General features: G+C 47.4%; 9 protein-coding genes across 9 annotated transcripts in view; 3 read left to right on the plus strand and 6 right to left on the minus strand.

Annotated features, from left to right (window-relative positions):
• Positions 1-99, plus strand: part of Pmar_PMAR003014 (hypothetical protein) — a gene marked incomplete at both ends in the record, with an annotated part of 809 nt that extends 710 nt beyond the window's left edge. Inside the window, one exon of the mRNA XM_002768179.1 lies at positions 80-99. Within this exon, the coding sequence (XP_002768225.1) occupies positions 80-99 (20 nt within the window). The remainder of the gene's footprint in view (positions 1-79) is intronic.
• Positions 100-809: 710 nt separating this feature from the next.
• Pmar_PMAR003015 (hypothetical protein) lies at positions 810-2,567 on the minus strand (the record flags this gene model as incomplete). Its single annotated transcript, XM_002768180.1, has 10 exons — positions 810-980; positions 1,031-1,156; positions 1,204-1,307; positions 1,363-1,493; positions 1,538-1,672; positions 1,719-1,825; positions 1,908-2,027; positions 2,078-2,184; positions 2,298-2,406; positions 2,451-2,567. The coding sequence occupies 10 exons, from the start codon at positions 2,565-2,567 to the stop codon at positions 810-812; spliced, it is 1,227 nt and encodes a 408-aa protein (XP_002768226.1).
• Positions 2,568-2,792: 225 nt separating this feature from the next.
• Pmar_PMAR003016 (hypothetical protein) lies at positions 2,793-3,852 on the minus strand (the record flags this gene model as incomplete). Its single annotated transcript, XM_002768181.1, has 5 exons — positions 2,793-2,806; positions 3,125-3,275; positions 3,450-3,588; positions 3,664-3,774; positions 3,818-3,852. The coding sequence occupies 5 exons, from the start codon at positions 3,850-3,852 to the stop codon at positions 2,793-2,795; spliced, it is 450 nt and encodes a 149-aa protein (XP_002768227.1).
• Positions 3,853-5,102: 1,250 nt separating this feature from the next.
• On the plus strand, positions 5,103-7,135 carry Pmar_PMAR003017 (Arginase, putative). Its single transcript, XM_002768182.1, has 13 exons — positions 5,103-5,201; positions 5,244-5,326; positions 5,372-5,462; positions 5,508-5,590; positions 5,642-5,732; positions 5,774-5,869; positions 5,918-6,019; positions 6,067-6,131; positions 6,183-6,303; positions 6,347-6,401; positions 6,450-6,595; positions 6,651-6,748; positions 6,794-7,135. The coding sequence occupies exons 1-13, from the start codon at positions 5,117-5,119 to the stop codon at positions 6,845-6,847; spliced, it is 1,170 nt and encodes a 389-aa protein (XP_002768228.1). The 5' UTR covers positions 5,103-5,116; the 3' UTR covers positions 6,848-7,135.
• Positions 7,136-7,682: 547 nt separating this feature from the next.
• On the minus strand, positions 7,683-8,249 carry Pmar_PMAR003018 (histone 3, putative; the record flags this gene model as incomplete). The annotated part of the gene is made up of 4 exons (XM_002768183.1): positions 7,683-7,836; positions 7,900-7,989; positions 8,039-8,077; positions 8,128-8,249. The coding sequence occupies 4 exons, from the start codon at positions 8,247-8,249 to the stop codon at positions 7,683-7,685; spliced, it is 405 nt and encodes a 134-aa protein (XP_002768229.1).
• A 72-nt stretch (positions 8,250-8,321) lies between these two features.
• Positions 8,322-9,128, plus strand: Pmar_PMAR003019 (hypothetical protein). Its single transcript, XM_002768184.1, has one exon. It carries the CDS (start codon positions 8,399-8,401, stop codon positions 9,044-9,046), a length of 648 nt encoding a protein of 215 aa, XP_002768230.1. The 5' UTR covers positions 8,322-8,398; the 3' UTR covers positions 9,047-9,128.
• Positions 9,129-10,128: 1,000 nt separating this feature from the next.
• Positions 10,129-14,467, minus strand: Pmar_PMAR003020 (hypothetical protein; the record flags this gene model as incomplete). Its single annotated transcript, XM_002768185.1, has 13 exons — positions 10,129-10,272; positions 10,322-10,455; positions 10,499-10,681; positions 10,728-10,899; positions 10,943-11,503; positions 12,509-12,808; positions 12,865-12,957; positions 13,010-13,073; positions 13,276-13,436; positions 13,486-13,675; positions 13,733-13,851; positions 13,943-14,067; positions 14,113-14,467. 13 exons carry the CDS (start codon positions 14,465-14,467, stop codon positions 10,129-10,131), a joined length of 2,601 nt encoding a protein of 866 aa, XP_002768231.1.
• Positions 14,468-14,622: 155 nt separating this feature from the next.
• On the minus strand, positions 14,623-16,722 carry Pmar_PMAR003021 (26S protease regulatory subunit 6A, putative). Its single transcript, XM_002768186.1, has 12 exons — positions 16,548-16,722; positions 16,334-16,455; positions 16,194-16,290; positions 16,041-16,144; positions 15,861-15,994; positions 15,647-15,789; positions 15,479-15,585; positions 15,360-15,432; positions 15,207-15,316; positions 15,051-15,160; positions 14,851-14,972; positions 14,623-14,804 (listed from the first exon to the last, which is right to left on the minus strand). The coding sequence occupies exons 1-12, from the start codon at positions 16,687-16,689 to the stop codon at positions 14,695-14,697; spliced, it is 1,374 nt and encodes a 457-aa protein (XP_002768232.1). The 5' UTR covers positions 16,690-16,722; the 3' UTR covers positions 14,623-14,694.
• An 82-nt stretch (positions 16,723-16,804) lies between these two features.
• Positions 16,805-19,606, minus strand: Pmar_PMAR003022 (conserved hypothetical protein; the record flags this gene model as incomplete). Its single annotated transcript, XM_002768187.1, has 15 exons — positions 16,805-16,912; positions 16,959-17,110; positions 17,163-17,261; positions 17,315-17,435; positions 17,485-17,661; positions 17,713-17,851; positions 17,905-18,026; positions 18,078-18,223; positions 18,269-18,406; positions 18,456-18,551; positions 18,605-18,701; positions 18,752-18,868; positions 18,915-18,978; positions 19,040-19,147; positions 19,332-19,606. The coding sequence occupies 15 exons, from the start codon at positions 19,604-19,606 to the stop codon at positions 16,847-16,849; spliced, it is 1,917 nt and encodes a 638-aa protein (XP_002768233.1). The 3' UTR covers positions 16,805-16,846.
• Positions 19,607-19,949: the final 343 nt, after the last annotated feature.

Genomic DNA, 19,949 nt, shown 5'->3' on the forward strand with positions numbered 1-19,949 from the left:
ATATGATGTTATCAGGACTACATCGAGCCACTGCATGGCAAAGTCTCCCTAAACCCTCCCTCATAGTGGGTGCATGGAGGAACCCACTTTGCTGACTAAGAGATAACTGTGAGGTTGATGGCACTGATGCGATGGTAGTATCGTACAACTTCCCTAATGCTCTCTCGACCCATTGCCAATGATCCTGCTGGAGCCCCTTCGGGACCTTATCACCACTCAGTCTAGCTAGTCTGTCGATGTACTCAGCATGGCATCTTATGTCAAAGGACCGTTTATGAGTTGCGAATACCTCAACAAGCTCATCTAGACAACAGCATTCAACTAGTGAATGACTGCTATTAATGAGTACTACTCACCTGCCACAGTGCAGGTCTTGAGTATTTGATACACCTCTGCTGGTGTAGACCGAGGACGAACCATTGCAGATACTGTTGAAGCATGCCGGGACGTAGACGACATTATAGGCAGGTGAACAGGCAGACTGAAGGGCAACGGCGTACCCTAGAGATACAGTTTTAGAGTGATGTACACAACAGCTCTACTAGAGTCACTAGGCTAATGAGGTAAAATGCTGGTGAAAATAACATCATCCAGAGCCCAGGGCATATAAGGGACGTGGGAGTGTTGCCCTACTAGAGTGAAGTATTCTGGGGACATGGAACTCCAGTGATCCAAGCAAGGGAGGATGATAGTGATGAATCTGACGATTAGGATAGGGTCATCAGTGAAGCACCTGATGAGTGGGCGTCATTGTAGTGAACAACCTTGGGTACTGAACAACGATCAGAATAATAATGGAAAGGATTACGTTAAATGTGGGACGTATATTGATACGCATTAAGGAGGTTGTCCAAGGTGGCAGACTTTCTATCAGCTGCCGATGCTCTAAACTCCATGAAGATGTCCTTGACCGTCTGTATCCGGTTCTTGGTGCCCTTCAGCATGACACTCCTCTGACCTGCCTGGGGTGTAGATGATATCTGATAGAGCTAATACTGATGCAAGCCCTCCCCCGGTCAATGTCTACCACCTTGATATCGACTATCTTGGTAGCCATCTTAATCTCCTGCAGGCGCCTAGTAACTACCTGGGATACCTTCTCTGGTATCTTTACCAGATTACTGACCACAGGCTCACTGTCCTCTGGGTCTATTGTCTGACAGAAAGGTTAGTTTAGAGACTAGAGCTAGCAATGCTGTAGACCTGGCCATGGATGAAGTGGCTCCTCTCACTACTCTCGATTGGAGTATGTAACATTGGCGTCCCAGAAACAAGTCCGTCACCAACAGTAGCGGCACCAATACCACCTAGTACAGACGGTATGTTCTCGGGGACCCCCCCCCCCCGAATGCGCCCTCCCACCTTTCCCTTTATGAGCCCGAGGCTGGTAGGCTTCAACCTTCCGTAACCATTCCGCATTCTCTACTGCTGCTGAGTCCTCCTCTTGCTGTAATCTGATCCTACTCCTCGACGAACCAAAACCGTACTCTTCCCTACACCAAGCAGCTATCGTTCAATGCTTATGTACCAGGCTTACCACAGATCACTGATCCCTTGAGGCGTGAGGCATCTTGGTATGACATCCTCACGTATAAACTCAGCAGCAGAGGCCACTGTATTGGCTGTGACATTATGGCCCTCGATCGGCACCACAACCAGGGTACCAGCAACTCTGATGATGGGGGAGGGGTATTGAGCGCAAAGGTATAGGTGCCCACCCTAGATCAAAGAAGGCCTTGCAGTCAAAGTCATCCTCTAGCCTAGCCTCGAATCGGCAAGCCTTAGAGTCCAACAAGCGCATCATGGTAGGTATGATGTAGTGGGCCTAGGGTACGGGGCAAGGATGTAGGCCGCATTATGATGGTAATGACAATGAGCAGCAGCAGTAGCAGTAGCAGTGATAGTACATTGTCGCCAAGATTGATCATAACAGGGGCTGCAGCAGTAGCGGAGGCACGCTCCTCGAGGACATCACGAGGTTGGAAGGGATCACCAAAGGGATTATCAATGGTAGGCACAGCAGTGACCTGATATCAGTCGTCATATACCACTACTTACACTGGAAGTAGGAGCCAACCTTGGATGTAGCATGCTCAACCCCACCCTGCTGGGCCAGCTTTACTGCAGCAGCAGCTGCCTCAGCGATAGACGTCCCCATGCTACTCTTCCCTCCTTGTGAGGTATCTACAAGGAGGCTGCATACCATACATTGAATGCCCGACTATTACCATCCCCTGTCCGTTGCCTTTTCCATTGTAAACCCTCCTGCCCACTACTCTCGCTAGGACTAGCACTACTATGACCAGATTGTTGTTGTTGTTGTTGTTGTTGTTGTTGTTGCACCGCTGCTGTACGGTTGACCCTCAAGGGCTCTATCCTTGCATGTGTACCCGCCTTCTGTTTAACCTGGCAATATAATGCAAGTTAAGATATCCTCCCCTGAGCCGTACATGAAGTGGAGCCTTCATCCCTTGTTCCTGCCGGCCTAGACCGCTACCCGGCTGCCATCCCATCTTCTCAAGTAGAGCCCTACCCTTATTCAACTTGGAGTTGGTGGTATTAGCCATGAAAGAGACATCGAAAACTGTAAGGACACCACAACACTCGAGAGGGCATCCGAGCCTCTACAACAAGCAAACACGAAGGGATAGAGTCTCGATAACACACCCTAGTTCACAGCTGTGAGCATCCATTCCATATCTCCTGACTCAATGAGCCTCCAATAGACCGTATATCCTACCTAGCCGTCGATGAGAAGTACATGAAGGTATGAGTAGGACATGGTCATTGTACTAATCTTTGATGGCTGAGTAGCGGTTATGATCCCATTTGGTAGGACCACAATACTACCTAACCATATGTCGATGATAATCCATGATGATGCCAGTGTAGTGGGGTCGACTGAACTCAAGCATGAGGTTGATGATGATCATGATAGCATGCACAACAACAATTGAGTACCGAAGCTGAAGCCTCAGTCCTAACAACAATCACAGAGCGATGCTGCTAACAACAACTTAAAAATGCCTATGCCTCATCGATGACTATCATGCCTAGAGGAGTACAAAATCGTCATCTACTATATGGTAAGGGTCTACAGCAGCTATAGGGGATGACGCCTCACCAAGATGAAGGGGTGTGACGTCCTCTAGGAGTGTCCAATCACCATCCGTAATCTCCTCCTCCTCAGTGCGCTCATCATCATCATTAACCTCAGCCGAGCTAGCCTGATCACTACTAGGAGTAGCAGGAGGAGTGGGAAGGATCGGCAGGCCCTGAGAAGAGCTCCCTCCAGATGGGGTGTAGTGGCCTGTCGTCGTCGATGATGATGATACAATCGGGGCCGCCACTAGAGATGCCCAGTCAATGAGGATATCATGATGGTTTAGGATGTCCCCATGTAGCCTATAGAATGCATCCTGATGGTGGAGGAGTATAGAGTCCTCTACACAAGAGGGGATGAGCTGCTTGAGACCATCGGGACGGAAGCGTCGGTAATCTTCCTCCTCCTTATGAGGTATACGATTACTACTACTGCACAGAGGTCTCTTCCCCACCCCATCAATGTCGATAGCATGCAACTGGTGTCTACGCTGAGAGGAAGGGATACGTTGCATGTTGAACTCTTCCAAAATCGAGGGGATACTAGAATCATATTCCCACTCTGTGATGGGCTTTCTATAGGCTACCCTAGGTACGAACGGATCCTCGAGCATGGAAGAGGTTACTTGACGGCCGAGATCATTATCGTAATCATCGTCATCAGCGAACCACCTGGGGAAGTCGATACACACTAGGAGCGGCGAAAGGGACTTACAAGGGGAAAGCCGTTGTGGTGATAGTAGTCGGCATCATACGGAAGAGGCAGAGTGGATCCAGCGGGCTAGTAAGGGATAAATGATGATGAACTGCGATGATGCTACTACTACTGCAACCCCCTACAACACGACTCCTATTCCTCCGTCTCCCAGATACATATGACGGTATTATCATGACGTTAGTCCCGTAATATATTCGATCTCTCTCACGCTCATTCCCGGTTTCCATCACCACTATTCTCATTCGTCACGTGATCATCGATAACCTCGATCATATGTACGCTACCCAGCATGATAATTCTTCCCCCACCTCCCCCCCCTACTACCATCACATTTGGTGTACCCCGACTACACCGGGTACTCCGTATATGCAGGAGAAGTCCGAATGACGAATGGATTGTCACACTTTAACATGTAAAGGTGAACCCGTAAGAATTAGTGTTGTACCCCGAGGCATCATCCGTAAGTTTGCCTCTACTCCTATAGTCTACATCTAAGCCGTATTCAGTTGAATATGCTGACGGCATCGAACATGGAATGGCATCGCTAACATATGATGATGATACCCTCGGATATGTACATATGGCAGCATGATACACGAGGAGGTGTACTACTCGGCGGCCCTCACACTCCATCGTTTTATGAGGGAGAGAGCAGCACTGTCTACTTGGATAGAATCGAGTGTATATTAGCCTATACAACTAAGATCAAATCGACTATAGCGGTGAGCATGCATGTAGTAGAAGTGGGAACCTCATATTGCATAGACGCATTGGGGTCAGTAAATGGAAGAGGGCCGAAGAAGGTGGTAATACGTCCTCTCGTAAAGGCATCTGAGTACTCACGCCTTGAACTAATTAAGGGTGATGAGTCCATCTACCAATTCACGCAAGGACCTCTGTATTGTCCACGAGTGCACATGCAAATCTTGAGTTCTTCACACGAATCCCATTCGTTTCAACGTCCCCCCAGCCGCAAATTGACCTGGGCGGGCGCCGATTGAAGACGCAGTTTCAATAAGTTGATGTTGCGTCGTGAATTCGGGCTTGTCATCAATTATACATTCCTTCCATTAGGGGGATAACCATGGATGGTTCGATGGTATAGTCCTCGTCTTGTCACCAGGTGCGGTAGTACTGTAATCGGTCGGCATTCTAAGAAGGATACACAACTAGGAACATAGTGCCCTGCATCAGATATACTGACGCAGTTTACTCGGTTGGAGTGGTGTTCAGGATCTGTTGTCGACGCCCGGCATTCGTCTGTAGTTCATATACTAATTGCATATTCATCTCTTCATGGGATCCTCCTTCTCTACTATGACCGGCAGTGCTGGGCCGCCTATTCCTTCCCTCTGTGAGCCTAGGACCCTCGTCATGATTGGTGATGCTGTTGCTGCCACCTTCCCCTCTATGCGTTGATCAGGTGCCCCCATATCCGAGGGCCAGGACTACGATTCTGGAGTCGCTAAGGCTCCACAAGCCCTTCGAGATGGAGGCCTATCAGCTGTATGCTACCCAGGGTATTCCCCCTTACTGAGTGGTCCTGCTCAGGTCGTCGAGGAAGTGGGTTGGGGCTTCGAGGATCGGGGCGACCTAGACTTGGATCAATTGGCCGATACACCAGTCCCCAACGCTCCACCAGGTAACATGATCGATGCTGGATAGGCTGGTTACCATGGATGTTCAGTGCCGTCCTCTCGAGCCACCATCCCGTTTTACGATAATGCGAAGATCAAGAATTGTGAGAAAATCGGCCGAGCCTGTGGGCATGTGAGCAGTGTTAGGCCTCTCACGTTATTACAATAGAGGTGTTGGTATCAGATATTTGATGCAGTGTATAACGCGGCCAACGAGGGGAAGTTCGTCTTGACTGTCGGTGGTGATCACAGTCTCGGTTGCCCTACCATTGCTGGTACAAGTGTATGTATGTTCGTACATGGATAGCTTCATCAGGTGTCATGCGTGCCCGTCCTAATGCTTGTGTCGTTTGGGTTGACGCCCATGGTGACTGCAACCATCCTGAAACGAGTCCATCGGGGAACTATCACGGTGGGCTCTCCAGTCGTTGGAAATCGATTACTGGAATAGTGTGTTTAGGTATGCCTGCTGCCCATGCTATGGGATGGTTTGAGAAGCGTGCTAGAGGCTTCGAATGGATGGATGAGCATCTGTCACATCCACTCAAGGAAGATCGAATCGGTAAGGAGTGTTGGTTAGCAGCCTTTCATCGGATACGTTGGTGTCAGCATTCATTGGTTTACGTGATATCGATCCAGAGGAGAGGAGGCTTCTCAGGCAATCTAAGGTTAAGGTGAGCTCTATCGCAATGTGCTCATTATTATGCCCGACTGTTTCTCTACAGTGTTTCACCATGACTGATGTCGATCGCTTGGGCATCTCGGCAGTTATGGAGGAAGCTCTAAAGCAAATCAATCCAAGAGGCGATCGTCCTATCCACCTCTCTCTTGACATTGACGGCATAGGTGAGGGTATTGTTGGATATGTCTATGTCAAGGTTGTACGTAGATCCAGTAATCGCCCCCGGAACTGGTACCAAGGCCAAGGGCGGCCTTACCTACAGGTATGTATCAATGGTAGACTGTGACAGGATAGACTAATATACACTCAGGGAATCGCATTACATTTGCGAGAGGTTGGCTATGACAGGACAGTTAGGCAGTATGGATCTTGTGGAGATCAACCCTGTGATGGATATGGAAATCCTAAAGAAATCCAGAGATATGAGCAGCCCACAGACGGCAGTCTCGGTATCATGTAAGAGGGATCCGCCATCTGATCATCATGAACAATATGCTCATCCATTGATTAGCCATTGGCCAGCCTCTTGATGATGAAAACAAACATGGTGACTGCGAATTTGAAGAGCAACTTCATGGCGATAACCCTCTAATTCGGGGCACACCAACTGTAGGTCTAATCATGCAGTATACATACCATAGCGATGCATCTCAGGTCCGACTTGGTCTGGAATTGGTGGAGAGCGCTCTCGGAAAAACCATCATATGAAATCAATTTGTCTAGCTTGAGGACAGGTCGTTTTTTTACTGTAACATACTTCATAGTCCCACTGACAAAGTCCCCGTGATCCGTCTTGATATTAAATTGGATATCTGCATCATATATGGCCAACTTTCTACTATTTTCGTTGCAATGGGGTGCAATTGATGTGTCAAGCAGTGGCATGCACTGACAGCCACTGAAATGTCTCCACTCCTAGCAAAATGCGGAGTGAGTGTATATCGCCATCAGTACGGTATGATTGGTTTTTCATGTGTATATCGATGAAAAGGTGGAAATTCCGTCAATTTTTAATCTGTACGGTAGGTTTTGTGTTGATGAGTATCTGGTTATGATAAAGAACTTCGTGTATAACTCTAAACCCACTTCCCATGCAAGCAAGATATATTCATTGTCAACAAGGAATAAAGGCCGACAAGAAGGGTACAAATCATATAACAGCAAATTGGGTATATTGAGTTGTTCTATGGCTAATCATAATGCCTAAGAGTTAGTTAATCTACATTGTAGTTGAATCATCTACAGTTGAATACGTTCAACGTTAGGATGTCCGATCCTTTGTATGGCCATTAGCGCTGCTAGGTCCGCACAGTAGTTGGGCAAGCAGTGCGCATGCCATTCCTTCTGCCAGTATGTCATGATAAGGGTGATCGCTTCCACTGAAAGTCCTCCTTCCGTTTTCATCCGATATTGGTCGCGCATCGAGGATTGCTGAGCATGTCCATGTTATTGACAAGGCATAATCCAACACCATTTAAGGCGGGGAAAGAGTCCAAACACTCAGGAGGAACAGTAAACACATAGAACTGTAAATAGATCAGACTCATTCTCCTCGGATCCTTCGAGCCAACTGCATATCCTTGGGCATAATAGTTACGCGTTTAGCGTGGATGGCACATAAGTTGGTGTCTTCAAACAACCCGACGAGATATGCTTCAGCAGCCTCTTGTAAAGCGAGAACCGCTGATTTCTGGAATCTGATATATTGCATGAAATACCATAGAGCACACATGGGAACGGTCGAGTACTCATAACCCTACCTCAGGCCCACTTCGAACTCCTGGGCTATCTCACGAATTAGCCGTTGGAAAGGCAACTTTTTTATGAGAAGTTCACTACTACGCTGATACCTGTAGACAGAGTTGTAAGTCATCATGCGGGATAAAGGTTTCATGGTACCATCTTATTTCTCGAAGAGCAACTGTGCCTGGACGGAACCTAGAATGATAATGGGTGATAGATACTAGGAGTAGGAGGAGGGTTCTAACCTATGCGGACGACGGATTGTACTAACGGCAGGAGAGGACTTGCGTGCAGCTTTTGAAGCTAACTGCTTGCGAGGCATCTTACCACCAGTGCTTTTATGTGCAGTTTGTTTGATCCTCGCCATTATCAGTGCTAGTTATTCTATCTACCAAAAGATGGTATTATGCCAACTCTTGAACGCAACCCAAGTAGACTTCACACTTCTGAGATTCACAAGAAACACGTAATAGTAGCAATATACGCGGATTGTAAGTGTACGGATGATAGCAAGCTATGCCAACAGCAATGATTATAAAAACGATTTATTACGATAAGAACGCATCCCAATCCCAACATGGATGCTGCTGTTGTTGTGACTGTAGTCTAATGAGATTATCTGCTACAGTACAACATTCGGTAGCTCTATACCATTCAGTATCCACCGAGTTGAAATGTAGTGGAGTTGGACCACGAACACCAATTTGTGATACTCTGGTGGTGGTAGCAACACTAATATCGCTCGAATACCGCTGGAGTCTATTATCTGTCGCCTGCGAACCTTCCGAAGAGCAGCGCTCAGTGAGCCTAGGACGTTTAGGTGGAGGAGGCTCAGAGTCTTCATCACAAGTAGGGCCACCATGCGGTGACAACAGAGTGCGGACCCGTGGTAGCAGCGTGGAACATACAACCTTCGTGGACTTGATACCATTGGACGATGGAATATCTTCCTCTAGCATATCGTGCAACTTGGACAGCCCTGCCTCCGGCAACTCGACTTGTAGCACTACGAGGTTCGGGAACTTGCTCCGCAGATCCTCAAACGCCTCGAGAGCCCAATGCTCACCACCAGCAGTGTTAGTGTTGCCGCTCGCAAGCCGAGACACTACCGAATACTTCAACTTCATTGACTCCAAGGAGCCGTTCCACCAAGGAGGATCTTGAATCGAAGTATGGTAAGCTCCTTGAAGCAGTGTGGTGTTGTCGGTACCAGATCGGAGTCTCAGCAGAGATGTTGCTATGTGGTTGATAGAGGCTCTGAGGAGGTCTAGGAGGTCTCCAATGGAGAGATCTTCTAACCGCGTCATAGGAGTACACGCAAGACGCCCATATGCTAGGCTCATCAATAAGCGGTGCACTGCCGTCTTCCGGCGCTGGCTCGAGGCCTCCCCACACGGGCGTTTACGGACTTCCAGCTCAGCCTTAGTTGATGATACCATTGCGACACCTACGCGTATCAAGGGTAGATCATCTGCTACCTGAAAGGGAACATGATCAGCTATCACTGGAGGAGATAAGATCATCACTTGTTCCGTAGGAAAGGCTGGTAGTGGTTCCCGTGTGGAACGGTCAAGAGCATTAGCCTTAGCTATAGCTGTCTGTAACACATGGTAACCAGGATACTTCAATTCTATCGTATCATATCGTATACACATTGATATGCACATCTCCATGAACTCACCGAATTGCGAGACCAAACCCACGTCCGCTGCATACCTAGCAGCATCGGACATGTGCAAGAACAAAGAAGGGCTTCATTACTGATGGGATGGTGAAGTTAGTCTATGCACCAATAAGGGGGCTGCTAGATGCACAGGAAGGTCATCGAAGAGCTTGGGTAGGTAACTATGATGAGGAAACCGGCAGTATTGTCGTGATATTAGTCCCCCCCACAGTAGCATCACCTCGCGCCTTCTCTCAATGGGAGTATGGCCACACCTCCACCAATAACACCAGCAGGTGTAAGTGCATTACGTAGGCATCCCGCTATAATGTCGCTTTCTCGATTCTCAGCTGACCGACACCGAGCTCCCCAACGATCTGGGAAAGAGATGGAGAATCCTACGACAGGTGATGTTCAAACTCACCAGACTCAGGTACACATGCTAGCCTCCTAGAGAGTAATGCGGCGAGCTCTTTATTCACCAGCTTCCGGGTTGATAGATACTCACGGAGCTCTCCTGGGGACTCCTTGTATCTGGTCATGTCTACTAGAGGGGACAGAATGGTGCAGCCGAAGCTGGTGCTTACTTCAAGAGGGTCTTCCGATAAGTGAGGATCTTGGTGGAATATGCCCCTTCCCTCGAGAAGGCACCAGTAGACTGTATAAGTAAGCCTTTCCAGAGCAACTGTTGTTGTTGTCTCTCGGGCAATTGGGACATGACAGTAACCTTGAGGAATGAATCACAGCCGAAAGAGTGGTACTTATTATAGTAGTACTTGAGCCGTTCGCATCGACATAAACTTGTCAATCATACTCTGATACGCTTTGCCGTATTCATAGACAGCCCTGTGTCTAGCATCAACAAGGGATGACGACATAGGATCACCATCATCACCATCCATCACCGGCTCTAGAGGACACGGGCTCACTTGTGAACAGGCAGCAGTTCTCACCTTTGTTGTGTCTATCATCAGCTGCTACCCCTGACACCTTTCCCTCCTCCTCTACCTCCTCCCCCTCTCTTCCCCAGTCCATCGATTTATTGTCCCCAGCTAAGACTTCAAAGGCCATCTTCACAGGGGCGGAAATAAGCACCGCCATAGTCTCCTTATAAGAGGAGTCCCACTGAGTAGAGCCTGTAGTACATAATGGGGAGGCGAACAGCAACAGAAATACACTCACCCGAGGGAGCATCCAATTCCAGTCCCGACATTGGCATTCGATGCACGAGGAGTAGCTGTTGTATCGTGTGCATGGCAGGAAGAGGGGGCACTATTGATATCAACGGTGGTGGCGGTGGTGGTATGAAGGGCTGTCTACGATCAGTAGAGGGAGGGTTCCTCGGAGTGGGGGACTGAGGTTAGCCATCACCATTATGATAACAACTTCATACTTACTGGGATCTCTACCAATGGCGAGGAGACTTCATCATCGTCATCATCATCGTCCATGTGTATCCCTGATAGATCTGGCCTGTGTAGAATGGGAGGCGAGACAGGTGTCGGGAAGGTCTCGAGCGTGGAGTGTGTAGCCGATGCACCTCGTGCATGTTGTTGGTGTTGTTGGTAATTAGAGTACATTATCTCATTGACAGCTACTAGCCGCGCTAGTAAGCCCAGAGCTACTGCCGTAGTTAGTTCTATAATGAGATCCAACATAAGGTCATCTCCATTACTCAAACGTCGATAGTCATCGACACTACCAGTATCATCACTATCCTTCTCGTCATCTTCATTGGCCGGCTGCTCCCCCTCCCTCTGAGTAGAGTCATGTACTTCGTGGTCACGGGTAGCCTTGGATGATGGGGCCAAGGACCTCTTCTGGTTGACCATCCCATTATTGATACTATCTCTAACGATGCTCAGTCGAGTGTCCCTCCCTGATTCACCACCTCCCAGTAACGCCTCGTACTCTCGTACAATCTTCATGGTCTGCTGCGTAGTGGGGTATGCCTCCTCCTGTGTAGGAGGGGATTGAAGACAGCAACCAGCGAGGACCAGGGACTTCATGCTCCAACACTGTCTAGTAAGGGCTGCTACAAAAAGGTCTACCTCGGACTTGTGATGATGTTGTAGCAACAGCTTATGGCCTCCTATAGCCGTCGACTCATTGAGGATGTCCCTTATCAACCTCACACGTGTTGATGGGGTAGGAGGCAGCAATGATACTGTGATAGAGGATAGCCTTGGACTCGGGGAGCTTATACTATACACTGGGGAGACCTTGAGTAGCTCAAGCTGTTCCAATACATCGGCATTTGATACTATACTTGGCACAATAGCACTGTAATGAACCCTCTTACTTCCAGATATATGGAGATACTTTAGATGAGGGAACTTGAGAGGAATTGGAGGATTCGAACCAGGTACACGTAGAGGCTCTAGCTCATCTCTAGGAGCATTGTTATCCCTTTGTCGAGTGGTAGGTAGGTCACATAAAGCAATGCTCAACGCTGTTAATGAAGGAGTAGATGCCAGCAATAGGGATAGTTGATCACGAGAGTAGACTACATTATGTAGTGATAGTATCTCCAAGCTGGAGAATGTACCCGATATTCTAAACCTTGCTGGGTCTAATCGACAGAAACTGATAAATAGATGACGGAGATACTGACTGGCAGTGAGGGATGATAGACTTGGCAGAGGCATCGACTCCGATCTGCTTATGAACAGTGTTTGCAATGATGCATGAGTAAGATCTATATCATCCACTTCAGAAAGAGATAGCGAGCAGATACCACGTGGAGGCGGCTGCTGCTGCTGCTGACTATAACCATTATGAGCAGCAGCAGCATGATGATGTTGTTGTTGATGAGACAGGATCGATTTGAGATACTCCTCTCTAACAGCTGGAGGTAGGCGTAGACTCTCTATACCCGCCAAAGCATGTGAATTAACCTCGTTGGCCAGTTGAGTAAGTGTTCGTATGTCTAGTAACTTGAGTCTCGTGCATTCTTTAGCTACCTTCTCGATGGAGGATGGTCTCAATCGTGGACAGTGGGATATGGCGAGATGCTCTAGTTTAGGGGCATTAGAGGCTATATCAGGGCACATGATAGATGCCGAGGAGTCTATGAGTAGATCCCTTAGATTGGGTATACGATGTAGGATGCCTTCCAACAATGCATCAGGGAGGCCAACACTGTCACCAATACTGAGGATAGGCAAGCCATGACCTAGAGACATCATACCACTGCTGTCCACAGCCACCATATGTCGTAGCTCAAGGCTCTCCAACATGGGCATAGATGGTAACCAAGGTACCTACTATGATAACATAAACATCAATATATAACTACTAGCAGTAGTATTCCTCTTACCTGACGTACTGTATCTGGGGACGCAGCATGAAGTCCAGTAAGAGGGATAGTGCAGTATGCTAGAGAAAGTGAGCGTAGGTTATTGAGTGTTATCTGATTACAGGATAATTATAGTGGTGTTGTGCAGTAGTGATAGAACTACTACCTTCAATGGAGGCAGCTCCTGCTGATGTATTATGAAGCCGCATAGAGTCATTCGAACGACCTCTCTAAAGGATGAACAACCAACCTCCCATGGTAAGAGGATTATCAGAGTACTCTCAAATAGCGGGACAAACGATATAGTGCTGCAAGGCACTAATATCAGTGATGATATACTACTAATATCATCTTATACGAGTGCAGGACATACGACGTGTTGAATCGGATACTCATAGGATCGTGCATAGATACCAAAGGTCCGCCACTCACATTCTTCTAGATGGGAATGAAGATGAGGAGGAACTGTCGATGAGCATGCTATGGTTATAGGAGATATCGTCCATCATCCGCTGGGGGAAGCAGCAACTCTTTTTGTTGTTCTCCTCTATATCACGTACAACCCCGAAAACGTCACGGATGCAGCGGCTACTCTGAGAAGACAAAGAATTGATGATGATTGATCCCAATGCTAGTCCCTACTGGCTCGAGCATCCATGGATTAATGTTGAGCAAATGCACTCTAGCTGGTGGTGTTAACAATGTTGCCGCCGCCATACGGGAAGGAGGCAATCCTTGTGTATATGTTGTGGTATTGATGAAGTTGACTATGGTATTTAGAGGGCCTCGTAGGGATGTCGAATGTATACCCGTGAAATCGAAAATGTAATTCCTGACAAGTATAAGACGGATAAAGGGTATAATAATACGGGCAGTGTAGTGATCCCACTGGCATGTGATCCGATTTGGCAGAGTGGCCGGAGCTATAGTGGGGGAGTCACTAATGACTGCGGACTCTACTAGATCCTTTACACGTATAGTCAAGACTCCACAAAGGGAATCGATTATCTGATGATGATGATGATGATGATGATGATGATGATGATGATGATGATGATGATGATGATGATGATGACAGCCATGATGTTAGATAGCCTACATTTCTCGTTCTATTGCAGAGTGATCGTAGTATTTCCCTTCCTGTCAATACTGCGCCAACCGGTGTACTACTATTCTCAAGAGTAGCCCTATGCGAGACCGGCCCATTATGCTGACCATGATGATCTACCGAATAATATAATGGTGATAGTGTGTATAGTCGAGACCTACTATCCAGAGCTTCCTCCTGGTGTCCTTGGGGCATTGCCTCGTCATTATCATCATCTCCCACCTCTACCTTATTGTTACTCTGCCCCTCATCAACCCCAGCTATATCCATGCCAGATAGAGTACTGCTAGCGCTGCACATAGGCAGGATATGCCGATATGCTACATCCTCTGGTCCGAGCAACCAGAGGAATATAGATGCCAATATCTCATCATTTAGGTAGAGCAAAGATGTTCCACTCGAATCCCCCAACTCATTTGATCTCATCCTGTTCTGATGAACCGTACCATCATCATCACAATCACTATCGATAATAATAGTATCGACAGCCGCTCCATGATGACTGGCATCCTCCATATTACGAGATAGCATCGTTAATAGGCTGTGATTGGAGGAGAGTGGTGAAGGAGCATAATACTGCCTCTTCACTGAGGAGAGTTATCATCATACCATCAGTAGGGACTACTATCAACAAGAGGCGGCGAGCGAGGTAAGGGGAAACTTCGTCATCAAAGGGTTGCTGCGATGGAGTACGGTAGAGGTAGCGCAGACATACAACACACAGAGGACGAGAGTAGCAGTACTCAAGCATAATAGTTGAGACTAGTCTTCTTCTTAGCCTGTACTGCTGCTATACCTTGCATAAAGTCCTCATGTTGGAGTTCAGTAGCCCCACGTCTGAGTGCTTCCATACCTGAGATAGACCGACGTACCACATACCATAGGAATGGTATAACTACCAGCCTCAACACAAACTGCCTTCAGCTGTGCACCATTGAAATCATCTGTACACCGAGCCAGCTCATCGAAGTTCACGTCTTCCTTGTTCACATTCATTTTACGAGAGTGTATTTGAAGGATCCTGAAGCCATCGCTCACCATCACCATCATCATTATGTGCTCTGTTCCCATCGATAATGCCACCAAATAGTATGCCTACCGTTTCCTAGCATCCTCATTGGGCAGAGGTAGCTCGACCTTCCTATCCAATCTACCGCTTCTCAATAGAGCAGGGTCCAGCATATCAGCTCTGTTGGTTGCGGCAATAACCTGATGCCAGTAGTAACCGGTAGTACCATGATACTATCCACATTACCTTAACGCGATCATCACTACTGAATCCATCCAATTGATTAAGCAACTCCAACATAGTCCTCTGGACCTCTCTTACCCCAGACAACTCACCACCAGCTGATCGCTTCATTCCTATTGGATATTATGATGATAAGGGCGGGATAGGACTACTCACCAATGGCATCCAACTCATCAATGAAGATGATAGCAGGGGCCTTCTCCTTGGCTAAATTAAATGCATCACGGACCTGAATCCAATCAGCCACCAGCATCACATTGCTGAATGTATATTACCATCTTGGAACCATCACCAATGAACATTTGGACCAACTGCGGTCCAGCTAGTTTGAGGAAAGTAGCATTAGTCGCAGCAGCACATGATCTAGCCATCATAGTCTTACCTGACAAGGTGTAGGCATAGGCGAGGGCATACTACCATTGAAAGGAGTAATGCTGACTCACCTGTCCCAGGAGGGCCGTAGAGCAAGAGCCCCTTTGGTGGGGATATACCTATCTTATCAAACCTCTCTTTATGGGTCATTGGGAGCACAATAGCCTCTATCATCTCTTGAATTTGTTTATCACAACCTCCGATATCAGAATACCTTCAAAAGGAGTAACATCATGATGTTAGCCGCCTTACCCAGCTTAAATGTGGTAGTAGTAGTAATAGTACTGATCAGTAGGCCTTTCATCAACTTCCATTGCCTTGACCCTAGAATCAAAGTCTTGAGGCAGCTTATCCAAGACAAGATAGGAATCCTTGTTGAGCCCCACCAGGTCGTTAGGCTTCAGCTCTTCCACTGGAACCTGACAATGAGAATCCTTGTCGGAACTGCGGCTGCTGATGTATTACAAGACCAATGATGGGTAGATAGATGGTCTGCCTTGTAGTCGTCTTGACTACCATAGACTTCTTTTCCTTTTTCTCTCTCCGTTGGAGAGTGCTTATTGCAGATCCTGAGAGGATTACCATCGATGCTGCCCCTACCATCACCACATGGTCTACCTTCTTCTGGGAGATCTGCCTCATCCTCATCTGCAGGTAAGATCTCCGCAACACTACCAACCAAATGGGGCAATTGCCGATTGAGGTTTATTTTCTCCTGAAGGTTAATATGCAGTCTACGCCATAACCCGATATTATACCTGATTGTCCTTCATCTTCTCCTTAATGGAGTTTAGCTCATGTGTTAAACGTTGAACTTCTGACTTGTAAACTCGTATATCATTTTGTATGAGCCGGGCCCGTTGCTGGATGCCCTCAGTACCTAATAACAGATCAATATCATGAATGCCAAGTGATGCTAGACTAGCGTTTGATGATCGAATCTAGGTACGATTCGATCGATCATATCATTACTCATGTTGTTCAAGTCTTCCATGAGAGCCTTCATTTCTGCATCCTCCTCTTGATTTGCCGACTCAGGATTAGCATTACTATTGTTGTTATTATCCTCCGACGATGCTAGAAGAGGCTGCTGTTCAGGTGAGGGTGAACTCATTATGATAAACAAACAAAGTAGACCACTAGCGGCGACAGAGCCTCCTAGAGTGAGTGATGATCATAGTCCATTAACTTGAGGCTGAGGAATAGGTTGAGAAACTTGATACGGATAGTGATAGAGAAAACGTGTAGTAGCTAGGCAACCGGCGGGAGCCTTAGTCGATAATCTCGAGATCCTCAGCTGCTAGTGATGGTGATGGTTGCTTACTCCTCTTACGTGCCTAATACACGTTGCCATTACGTGCCGACAGGCCGTGTGACTACTACCTTGACATCATCCCTATTATGTATTCTCATATCCTGTTCACCGTCATCATAATCATCAATGTTGGTGGCATCAACCATATTATCATCCTCATCAGTATCCATACCATCGTCCAACAGCGGCGCATTCTCCCCTATATCTTTCAAGCCGACTTCTGAGGGAAGGACACCATATTGACACTCTTTAATGATGGATAGTAGCAATACCAGGCTCATCTGTGTTAGGCATGGGATTGGCAAAATCACCTCTCTGGAAACGCGTCTCAGAGAAGTAAGTAACGAATACTTCATGACCACCGAAGATACCTGTACAACAGTGATAAGGTAGATCTAGTTAGCCACAAGTGCTGCCCTATTACGTCCGTCTAATATACGTTTAACTTGCCCCGCCTCTTCAACACTACGAAACTCTATGAAGCAGCATCCAAGGCCTGGTACTTGCATATCCACAGCTGGTACTGCTGCAGTCGATGTGTTGCCCTGAGTTTAGAGGACGACTGCTCCTAGTGGCATCATATCTACATCATACCTGCACAGTCGTCTGGTGGCTATCCTCCATAGTAGCCGAGTCATGATGATGTGCATCGCCATTAGGTGTATTAACATCATTGACTGTGGGTATAGTAGTATTGGTCTCGGGACGGGGTATGATAATACTTCGGACATCAGCACCACCAGTTATCGATTTACATTCCACTTTGATATCCTGAGCATGATTATCGATCGGAGTAGGCCATTATGAGTACATCTACCCTACATCCATGAGATCACTGTAGTTGATATCATCTAATAACTCCTCAACACTACCAGCAAAGTTAGTCATGACAAGTACTCTCGACGGGACTACCTCCAAACCCATACCCTTCTTCATTATATCACCATCAAAGTTCATGTATCTATGAGGAGTATAACAGCCTGTGCATAGTAGGAGTAGTAGTAGTAGTATTACCCTTTGACTATGGCATCTTTAGGGTTGATAATCCTAGCTTTCACGCCTTGTATCTCAACTTCACCCTTTTTCTTCAATCTATGCTCGTCCTCTATATTGACACATTCGAAGACGGCTAGCACCTGTAAGCCGATAACCTCTCATACACCACTAGCAATGGAAGCCTATACTACAATCTGTTCATCATTCCAAGTGTGCTTGAGTATCTCTAGATGTCGTATCTCCCCTTTAGCTGCACTCCGTAATGCCCGTTTGATAGAGTGTTCACTTGCCTTCAAAGGGAATCCGATGAGGCATAGTCTACTGGTATCGGATGCAACTGAGCCCAAATAACTACAACCCAGCATCATCCCAGTCAGCCTACCTTCAGCAGCAGATATCCCTCCTGGAATAGCAGATGATGATGATGATGCCGTATTGCCCCCTGCAGTATAGGCATTGACTGAATCCTCGGGTGCAGGGCCCATGTACCCCTTAGGACGGCCTACTTTAATGCTCACACCTGATAAATGCTAAGTGACAGATGTCGCGTGTAGTATTGCTTATGCTACCATATGACTTAAGCTGATGCCCATTGAGCCTCTCTAAAGCTATACTAGCCTCCTCTGCAGTACGGAATTCAACAAAGGCAAATAAACCATCCCCACCTGGTATACCACCCTACAGCATTACTAGAGTACATCACTGCTACTACTACTACCTAACCATCCATGTACGATAGGCCGGCCTGGCATTGCATTAGCACCCATATTCATAAGACTATCATTCAATACATCGATCAAGTGGGCTGCAGATATCTAGTAACATATCACTATCGAGTATAGTTGATGGTGAGTAATGGTAGTACGCCAGGTGGAATCTGCCCTATGTACAGCTCTCTAGCGATCTTCTGCCTCTCAGCTGCTAGAGTAGCATTGAAGGCCTCCTTTATGGTAGAGGAGGATGATACAACCGTTTGAGGCAACTAACATCATCAGCACTACTATCAACCTCTATACAAGCAGCCCTACTCCTAGCAACGATGTTCCACTTCCGTCTAGTTGGGCAGCCAGCTCCTTAGGTGGGGAATCGAATCTGATGATGATGCATAGAACTATGAAGTAGGCCCGAATACGAGCGAGGAAGGGCTCCTCACTTGAAAGGCTTTTTCTGTTTCTCAGAGGGAGACCGGCTCCAACGCTTCCTCCTATCCCTAGGCCTCCGATCACGTCTGATAGGACTCCTACGTCTAGAGCGTTCTCGGCTATCATAATGATGATGACGGCGATGACGACGATGCCCCTCTCCACGATCCCGATCTGATGAAGGTATCCATGTCGGCGGTAGGACGCTGAACCCTTCTACTACCTCTACTACGACTCCTCCTAGAGGACCGATCATCCCTACTACTATGGCGAGCGGCTGTTCGATCATAATCCTTTGTAGACCTTTTCCTGTCTCCATCATCACCTGTATCCTCCTTACGCTTCCGAGTAGGACTATCTTCGGGGTCGTCATTACGGCTACGATGCGGCTCGTCTCGAGGATTATCACGCTGACTCCTGGCATTACTATCTTCCCTAACCCTCTTCGAGTGGACATCCCCTCCATCATCCGATCCATGCCTCGATCTATCTCTACCACCCCTACGTCTACTATCACTACGTGGGCTGCGGCCCTCTGCTGTGATATCATCACGACCCCTCTCCCGCGAGGCACCCATGGGATAGTGTAGCTAAGAACCACCGGAAGAAACTGTACGATACCATGATCGAGATGTAATTATGGACTCAACGCGACAAGCTTGCATAAGCTACCTATAACAACCTTTCAGCAGGAAGGCAAGTATAATACAAGGTCTTAGCATGTACCCTAATGGTAGGATATCATCATCATTCGGAGAGTGATCGCCTCCACCGGCATTCACATGGTAGAGTACTTCTACACGAGCTGAGAGGAGGGTGGGGATGATGTTGTTTATGATATAACAGTTGCCTAGGATACGAGGTAGTGTATGCGTCGCTACTTACAGGACCAAGACATGCAGTAGTATGACACGCTTCGAT

Source organism: Perkinsus marinus (assembly GCF_000006405.1).
Source record: "Perkinsus marinus ATCC 50983 genomic scaffold scf_1104296969090, whole genome shotgun sequence".
Lineage (NCBI taxonomy): Eukaryota > Perkinsozoa > Perkinsida > Perkinsidae > Perkinsus > Perkinsus marinus.